The sequence below is a fragment of the Clytia hemisphaerica genome, unplaced genomic scaffold, assembly GCF_902728285.1.
Source record: "Clytia hemisphaerica strain Z4C2 unplaced genomic scaffold, Clytia hemisphaerica genome assembly, whole genome shotgun sequence".
Taxonomy (NCBI): Eukaryota; Metazoa; Cnidaria; class Hydrozoa; order Leptothecata; family Clytiidae; genus Clytia; species Clytia hemisphaerica.
The window spans coordinates 1-9,706 of record NW_027104233.1 but is presented as its reverse complement, the minus strand read 5'-3'; the positions used below and the strand labels follow the sequence as shown (position 1 = coordinate 9,706).

At 35.7% G+C, this 9,706-nt stretch overlaps 1 protein-coding gene across 1 annotated transcript; it reads right to left on the bottom strand.

Moving 5' to 3' along the window:
• Window positions 1-1,853: 1,853 nt before the first annotated feature.
• Window positions 1,854-6,905, bottom strand: LOC136815945 (bis(5'-adenosyl)-triphosphatase enpp4-like). Its single transcript, XM_067072373.1, has 4 exons — window positions 6,445-6,905; window positions 4,892-5,115; window positions 3,049-3,338; window positions 1,854-2,789 (listed from the first exon to the last, which is right to left on the bottom strand). The coding sequence occupies exons 1-4, from the start codon at window positions 6,830-6,832 to the stop codon at window positions 2,207-2,209; spliced, it is 1,485 nt and encodes a 494-aa protein (XP_066928474.1). The 5' UTR covers window positions 6,833-6,905; the 3' UTR covers window positions 1,854-2,206.
• Window positions 6,906-9,706: the final 2,801 nt, after the last annotated feature.

Below are 9,706 nucleotides of genomic sequence, written 5' to 3'. Positions count from 1 at the left end.
CCCCCCGGTACTAGCCCCCCCCGGTTTATTTGATTTGAAAAATTTTTCCAACCCCGCCGTTTTATTCGAACCCCCCCCCCCGTTTATTTGGCACCTAAGAGTAATGATAATAACAATTTGAGGCTGAAAGTGCAAAAAGAATCAGAACAATCTCAACAATGATTCATTGGTTCCGTCTTATAGAAAAATAGAGGGTACCTTTCTGTAATTGATTCGATAGCCATATAGGTTCTTGGGTATAAGCTTTTGCTTTGGTACGGTTATTTGGATCATCGTCCCATTTGAAATAGGTTCCCTCTTCATCAAAGAAGCCATTATCTATAATTCCATGTGATTCAGGGTATAAACCTGTGGATAATGTATTCATAGAGGGCCATGTACTTGATGGAAAAGGTGGAATCAACCCTTTAGCTTTGACACCTTCAGATGCAAGTTTTCGAAAGTTCGGCATGTTGGTTGTCAATTTTTCAAAGTCGTGTACAAATCCATCGAATACCAATAAAAATACTTTTTCTTTGAGTGTATTAACATGGATTCCCAAAAATGTAATGAAAAGCAATGTTAGAATCTTCATCATATTTTCTAATTTTTTTCTTATTTCACATCTAAAAGTAAGGTAATAAAATTAAACATCCAATAAGTAGGGTTGAGAAAGAAATATGTAACGACCAGGTTAAGCTTTCTAAAGTTCCCCAAAAAAAATATAATAACAAATTAGCTTCCGATTTAGTTGAAGCCTATACTCATATCCTTTGACGATTTTTCTCCACACTAAAATGTTTGTCCTTGTTATCAAATTTCAATCTGTTTTTATAAAACAACATATTTCTTGACTGTGACTTTCGTCGAAGAAGCATGCAGAACTACACACATTTATTTAATTCATGCAAGACAATTTGATCTCAGGTTATCTCGAAATGATTAATTTTACTTAGAAATGACGTAAATGACTTCCTAACAGCTCTCTAATTGTCTTGCGGCCTATGCAAGGAATTACATGATGTTGCACTGTAATTATATCTTCTAACAAAATGCGAATGCGAAAAAATAAACAGTAAACTGTAACCCTTCATAGACTATTGAGCGTCAACGGTCCTACGTATGTAAGGAACGAACTCCTTACAAAATAACGTTAAAATCATGAAAACCATCACCATCAATTACAAATCACAACTGTCTCTCGATGATGCTACGCATTTCTACTATATCCTTTGTTTACTTCTATGGCAAAAGGCAAAAAAGTGGCAATAAATGGAAGTTTATTTCAAATCCATCAAATATCAGCAAAAACACTTTTTCTTTGAATGCACTAACATGAATTCCCAGAAAATGGAATGAAAAGCAATGTTAGAATCTTTGTTATTTGCGCCATATTTTATCTTTTATCTAAAAGTAAGGTAATAGTGGAGGTAAAGTGTTCTGGTAAAGTTTCCGAAAAAATCTATGATAACAAACTAGCCTTACATTGTTACCTATTCATAATTCAAGCTTTTTGAATCGGATAGTTCTATAAGATGGGTTTTCTCCTCATTAATATATTGATGTTTTGCGAAGAAATAATAATCGAAAGTTGTTGTATCAAATTTCAAACTATTTCTTTTGACTTTTCATTCATCATTCATTTTTATTAAAAACATACAAGTAATTTTAGTTGAAGAAGCATTCAGCAACACACACATTTCCCTAGGCTGCTGGCGTTCACTAACGCATTCGTGCTCCCTCTACCACCTGGGGTTTTGTATAGGTCTGCGATCTAGACTAACATTTTCCAAAAACAGGCAAGTACAAATATAGGAGATCGATTTGTTTTACTTAGATGGCGCTAATGACTTTCCAAAGAATTGTGACAACTCTTTCTCATGACATCGCTGTATATAACTATGTTGTTCTAACGAGATTTATGAAGAAAAAATAGGTATATGCAAATAAATAAACTGTAAACTTTAACCATTCATAAAATAGACAAAATCCTTAACGTTCAATCTTTATAAAAATTTAAATCCTGAAAACAGCTATCCTCTGTCCCACAGTCACTGTCATTGCCACTATCTGGCACTAAAATCATCTCACTATAACTCTCTTCGTCGAAAGTTGAATACCAATAGATAAGGGGTACGGAATTTACAAGGTGAACTTGACTTCACGTGGCCAAAGTCACTGGTAGACTCGAACCCAGACTCCCTACGTTGCGATATGAGGGTAAATACTATACTTCATCATCTTCTTCTTCATCTTCATTCCGATCACGTGATACTCTCATGTATTGATGTTTCTTTTTTGGTCTGCAAATTAACCGGTAGATGACAGCACAAAAATGACAAATACAAGACACGCATATCACCCTTAAGCGAGTTTTCGCTATTAGTACCAGAAGCACACAAACTGTAAATATTGAACCGTATAGTGAAAAGTTTGACCAATCTAAGTCGTTTGTATCATTCCAATCCTTCAAAACGTGTTTAAAAACTGTCAAGGAGCCATTATTTGGTCTGGGTTTTATACCAAGTAAATGCGCCAAAAGAGGATAGACATTGACATTATCGAATGCTTTCATTAAAACACCTTTCTTAAAAGCAGGACCAGAAGCATAGAATATACTCTGCATCTCTGGACAATTGCTTGGGTCATAACCATGAGCTCCGATTAAACGATGCCCTCTTGGCTTTGGCGGTCGAGTATCGTACAATATCCATCCAGGCTTTGGTAGAATCAGTATTGGTGGAATTAACTCATTTTGTGTGTAATGAAGAAAATTGGGGACTTGCAGTTTAGTGTCTTTGGATTCGCGGCTGTAGAAAAATAACAGAGTTTAAAAAAACTGCGAGGAAACAAAATCATAGACTAACTAATTTGACTAGCTCAAATAATTTAATTTCAACTTATTCTAGTTCTAGAAATGAGATTCGTAAATTATGTGAATTTATATGGCAAGTCCCTATGTTCAAAGATTCAATACCAAGGAACCTTCATAAGGTGGTTGAAATAAAAAGCTGAATACAGATTTTAGCCCTTTTTTGCATGAACATGGTCATTGTTTTGTTAACTTACTTGAATATCCTGAAGCCTCCAGTTTGTAAAAGCGGTTCCAATCGTTCAATAACTTCCTCCGTTGAATGTCCTTTAGATGGCTTCAAAGCACAAACACTATTACAACCATAAGGATAAAGTGCCAACATCTCTTTGGGGACATAATCGTTGACAAAATAAAATCTATCTTTTTGAGTATTTATCTGTCCATGGTCTGCCACAATGATCAAGTTGATTTCTGGGTGTTTGGATAACTTTTGACGGAGATATCCCAGCACCATTTTGTCCAATGCTTCAATACGAGCAGTATACTAAAACGTAATAAATGGATTTGTTGTACTAATTTATTCATTAATTCTATTACTTTACTTTCTGGAAATCTTGATGACTTTCAATGAAAACTACGGAAAAACAAGCTAGATGCTGAATGGATCTACCTGATGATGAAAGTATAGCGTTTAGCGAAAATGCAAAACGCCTTAAATATCATTGTTTTTCAAAAAATCGGGAAACCAAAGATGAAATCTTGAGGAAATGCCAAAAAAACGGTTTTCCAGCATATTTCCGGCCGAAAATTTTGTTTTCAAAAATTGTTACATTTGGGGCATTACTATTTTGCATCTTTGTGCCAAAAATCATAAAAAACTACCTTATTGGTATATATTTTCGCGTGTTACAAATTTCCACACCTACTTAATTTTGCGAGTTTAATGTCGTCCTTCAAATACAAACATTAACAAGGTTAAGTATCGATAGGTAAATCAGACAGATGAATTTTGTCCAATGCTTCAATACGAGCAGTAGACTAAAACGTAATAAATGGATTTGTTGTTCCAATTTATTCATTAATTATATCACTTTACTTTCTGGAACTCTTGATCACTTTCAATGAAAAGTACGGGAAAAAAGGACTTTTGACTATTCTAACTAATGCTATGTTTATAGTAGATGTTTATATAGATTTTTCAATTGTATTCATGGAACGTGGAACGTGGAAAGCGCTCGCTCTTTCTTTTGCTAAAATGGTGTCCGGACATTTCCCCCCCTGGTGAATTCCCCCCGGAAAATTCCCACCCGGTGAATTCCCCCCCTGGTGAATTCCCACCTATATGTTTTCATATGTGTTTTTAAGTTTCGAAATCATCGACTGTAACCCCGGGGAGTACTAGGGTTGGCGAATGAGAGGTATGTGCGGACGGGACCTCCGAAAACCGACCCTTATAAAGACTGATTTTTGCTGAAAAGGTGACCCTTAGAGAAACTTTTTGAGTATTTTTTTTTCGATTTTTGAAAAAAAATCATACCCTTAGAGAGACTTTATTACAATTTTTTCTCTGGAAATCAAAAAATTTCCTAAAAATCCTGAATTTTTTTTTGATTCTGAGAAAAAAACTGAAAGATATAATAAATAGTAGAACCGCTTATTTCAAATTATATAATATTTTAGTTCACCAGGGGGGGGGGGGATTTACTGGGGGAATTCACCAGGGGGAATTGTCCAGAAATCGCTAAAACAGGCTTTGTAAAAACAAATGGTATTAGATATGTTTAATGTTGTCCTTCAAATACAAACATTAACGAGGTTAAGTATCGATAGGTAAATCATGACGACAGATGAATTTCCTCTAACCTTCGTTCACGCTATGGAAATTTTCTACAGGCTAACCTGAAAGCAAGGCAGACTTACCCAGCAGAAAGATCAACTTTGCTTCATGTTTATCGTTCTAAAACAAAGCGGGTATACTATGCGGGTATACTATTGCTTCTCGCTTAGCCTGTGGAAAATTTTCGTAGCGTGAAGAAAGGCTAGAGGAAATTCGTTCGTCGTCATCATTAATCTATCAATACTTAACCTCGCTATTACCTCTTTCGACGTGACGCCATGAACGTGACCTGTAGTATCGGGAGCATCAACGTACAATACCATGAAATTCAATGATGGATCCTTCTCATAAACATCGAATGTCTCCGCAATATGTTTTTGTGATTCTGTGATGTTTGCACCAAGGTATCTGATCTCTTGATTGTGATAAGTCGGTTTTTCATCGAATGAGTAATATCCAGGCCAGTAATAGACAGAGCTGTGTCCTAATAGAAATAAGAAATTTTTCAAATACATTTCATAATCACATATTTTCATACCGTGCTGTTTTATACAGAAGCACAAAAAAGCCGAGTGTTTGCATTTAATCTTAAATTTAAAGAATAAAATTATTGCCAAATGGCCTGTCCTATCTTGGGTGCTTCCGTATAAAACATAACGCCATGAATATCATGAACAGACAACCTCGTTGAGATATAATTTTCATAAATTCCCTTCATAAAACTTGAAAAGGGGTCATCTTTTCACTGGAAAGAATACAGCATAAAAAGCCATAGTTCTGGCGATGAAAGTGCTTTCGTTTACCTGATTTTACAGATACTTAACTTCAAAACTGAACGGTTGTCGTCTGAAAAATGCACAAAGATGGCGGAAAAAATTCAGGAAAATAATCAAAAACCACCATCAATAAACGACTTTTGCAGCCCGTCAAAGTGCAGTGTCAAAACTATACCAAAATCGCAGCACAGGTAATGGAAAGGTATAATTCAAATGAAACATCAAAAATTGAAGGATTCAAAAACGAAATCAAAGCCTGTGAGAATATAATGAAAAGGCAGGACGAAGAAATAAACCATTTGAAAGCACAGGACGTCAATGTTATGGTCAACGAAATGAAAGAAACTATCGACACCAGAATAACCACGCTTGAAAAAAAGATTGAAAACATCATCGAAAAGAAAGAAGAGGAAAGACCACCAATGAGCTACGCTAAAATCACATCCAAACACATCGAGAAAAACATTGGAGATGCAATTCGTAAAGAAAAGCAGGAGGAGCAGCTGATTCGATCGACAGCACGCAACCTAATTTTTCATGGGATGGATGAATCGACAGATGAATCTGAAGAAGAAACGAAAATCAAGGACGAAGAATTTATCTATGACAAAATTATTGGTTGGCGGCTCCATTTGAGGAATATAAAGACTACCGAGACGCAGCGGACCGGGAAATTTACGAAAGAAAGAGAAGATAAAGCGAGATACCGACCAATCAAAGTCACATTTACGAACGAAGAGGACAAGAACACAGTGTTGCAAGCAATAACAAAAGCAAAAGGCTTTCCTTACCGAGTGACAGAGGATTTGACCAAAAATGAAAGACAAATAATCAAAGAATGGTGTAAGGAAGCCGAAAAAAAGAATGCTAAAATCAAAGGAGACAACACAAAATGGAAAGTCCGGGGGAGCCCGCGAAAAAAACTCTATTTCAAAAAGATCATTGTAAAAAGTACGAGCGGTTTATAGAGGCCCATGTGTCTTCACGGTGGCCTGCAAACCTGTAAAGCTTTATTATTATTTATTGAAAGTAATTACCTTTTTGTTTTTGATTGGTCAACCATATCGGCTCACGTGTGAAGAACATCGAATTATTTTGATCTTTTGGATCTCCATTCCATCTGAAATATACACCATCTTTATTGTAAAAGTTATTGCGAATAATACCATGGGATTCTGGGTAAAGACCAGTTGATAGTGTGGTCATTGACGGAAAGGTTGCAGATGGAAAAGGTGGAATCAACCCTTTAGCTTTGACACCTTCGGATGCAAGTTTTTGAAAGTTCGGCATGTTGGTTGTCAGTTTTTCAAAGTCGTGTACAAATCCATCGAAAACCAACAAGAACACTTTCTCTTTCGTTGGTGTTGATTGAATCCATGGTAACCCATGCCAAATGACGAAGAAGAGGGTTGTATAGGTTAACATTTGAATATTGGTGTTGTTGATAATCAGTTCAACCCATGATTCATTGTAAGTATTGTTTTAAGTAAATTTTGCATGCACTAAAAATAAAGAAATAGAAGAGGAAATGTAAACTTCTATATAAGAAAAAACGTAATTGAAAGAAGGTGGATCCTGGATGACGAATCTTTGAGATTTAACTCCTGAATATGCTGAACTGAAGCTTATAAAGAATTATCAACAACACTAGAAGTGAATTTGATAAACACAATAAAACTTTTCGTTAAAATTTAGATAAATAATGAATTGATTGTAAAATAGAACTACATTGTATACTTTACTATAAAAATGCACGTTGAGAAATTATCAAAATATTGTTATAAAATTGAACTACATACAAACTAAATCGATTTAAAAAATCATCCAAATTCCGATTATCCCCAAACTGACAAGAGATTTTTATTTTGTGTAGAAAGTGACAAGCTGTAATTCAGCAAAAGAAATCTCTAATTTGTAGTTCCGCTTACAGGAAGATAGAACTATCGTCCCTAGCTGAAGCAAAATAACCCCCCATCTTTGATAAGTATACCCTAGTTCGGTGCCGGCAATTTGATCAATCAAGCCTATCATTCGCCTAGTTGCTTCGCACCATTTAGGTTTTTCTTTTGCTTGGTTGAATAAATTGCCGGTACCGAACTGTGACCTACTTTCAGTAAAGATGGCGCATTATTTTGCTTCACCTTCCGTTGCTTGGGAAATACAGAGTAGCTATATCTAGTGTTTTAAATAAAATATCTAAGACATAGTACTTTCAAATTTCATCACCAATACGGTCAAATCTCAAAAAAAAAAAAAATTAACACTAAATCCAAACGGCCACCCGGTATAGTCCGGCGGCGATCCAGGATCACCCTTACTATTAGTAAATATGGGTTTTTATTTTATTTTCCCATCATATGGTCCCTTGTGACTCCAATACCAGTTTTTGCCAAGCTGGCAAAGCTGGGGAAAATTTCTTATGGGGGCTTGTAGGGGGTAGGGTCATTTTAGCCTGGGGGTTCTTAGAAAGTCGATTTCGAAGTTCTTATTTAGCTAAAACTGATTGTGCCATCAGATAGAGCTTGAAGAGTAGATCTCCAAAATGGGGTCATTTGTCTCATTTGGCGGACTTAGTCCCCCGGAATTGGCTGATACGTCTTCAAAAATGCAATATTTTATGCTGACGTCAGCATTTTTGAGAGAATTTCCAGCGAAAGATAGCACTTTTAACAGATGCGTTTCGAAGAGTACTATCGATTAGAGGGGTCATTTATAGGGTTTCCTAGGGAGATATTTGAGTTTGAAATTTTGCTGACTCAGCAGAAAAGGGCCAAAAACGTTGAAAAACGCTGAGTCAGCAAAATTTCAAACTCAAATATCTCATGATCTAGCCTAGGAAACCCTATAAATGACCCCTCTAATCGATAGTACTCTTCGAAACGCATCTGTTAAAAGTGCTATCTTTCGCTGGAAATTCTCTCAAAAATGCTGACGTCAGCATAAAATATTGCATTTTTGAAGACGTATCAGCCAATTCCGGGGGACTAAGTCCGCCAAATGAGACAAATGACCCCATTTTGGAGATCTACTCTTCAAGCTCTATCTGATGGTGCAATCAGTTTTAGCTAAATAAGAACTTCGAAATCGACTTTCTAAGAACCCCCAGGCTAAAATGACCCTACCCCCTTCAAGCCCCCATAAAAAAAATTCCCCAGCTTTGCCAGCTTGGCAAAAACCGGTATTGGGGTCCCAAGGGACCATATAATGAGAAAATAAAATAAAAACCCATATTTACTACTTGTAAAGGTTGATGCAAAAAAGCCCTTTTCGCTGCCGGACTAGTAGTTTTTTTCAAGTATTTACTAGAACAACTTAAATCCTGTAAGGCGTATAAATCTTTAAAAAATCTTGAGAAATACATGCAAGCAAATTATCTCTCATCATTTCCTATATTTTTGTCATTCATAGATTTTGCATATAAGAATAACTGATTTTTTATAATCTTGAAAAGGGACCACCAGCATTTTCACTTAGTACACAATGCTACTAACTGGTTTAGAGGTCGAATTTCAATACACCACCACAAAATAACCCAAAATCGCATGTTTGGCCAATGCATTTGCCTTTGGGGAAACTTTTCAACATCTTTGATATTGAAATTATGTTAAACATTTTTTAGAAAAAAATGTAAAATTTTGGAAGTTATTCTTTATTTTCAAATTTGAAAATTACTTTTTTAAGATTGAAATCCTTTTTTTTTTTTTTGAATTTTGAAAAAAATTAAAGAAATTTGCCCCAAAATCCCTTTTTTTTTTGCCAAAAAAGCTTGATTTTTCCTGTTTTTACACTTAGTACACTGGGTGTATTAACTGCATTTTGCCAATTCTGAAAATAGACCACCACCGTACTAAGTGTCAAGGGTGTCATGTACTAACTGCTTGACCCCCCCTGAAATCCGTTGCAGTTAGGAGAGACTTTGAATAAGCTTGGCGCGAAAAAACCTTGGCGCGTATGTAACCAGATCTTTAAAACTCATCTTCTTCTTCATCATCTTCCAACAACGATCTCTCCACTTTCACATATCTCTTCTTCCTGCCACCACTCAGCCTACAAACACACCTATATAAAAATGTCAAGGAATAATAGATACACGCCATACCAATCAATGCCAGTAAAACACCTCCAACAAATATCAACGCGTATACCACTTTCGAATATTTCCCTGGTAATTTGATATCTTCTTTTGGGTTCCAGTTTTTCAAAACATGTTTAAATACAGTTAAAGTACCATTATTCGATCTGGGTTTTATACCGAGTAAATGCGCTAGCAGGGATAGACATTGACACTTTCGAACGGTT

Excerpts from the sequence above, each read along its gene's own strand:
- LOC136815945 (XM_067072373.1), bottom strand. The coding sequence starts at position 6,832 with ATGTTAACCTATACAACCCTCTTCTTCGTCATTTGGCATGGGTTACCA. Across the intron at positions 5,116-6,444 it reads GACCAATCAAAAACAAAAAG|GACACAGCTCTGTCTATTAC; the intron begins GTAATTACTTTC and ends TATTTCTATTAG. Across the intron at positions 2,790-3,048 it reads GGAGGCTTCAGGATATTCAA|CCGCGAATCCAAAGACACTA; the intron begins GTAAGTTAACAA and ends ATTTTTCTACAG.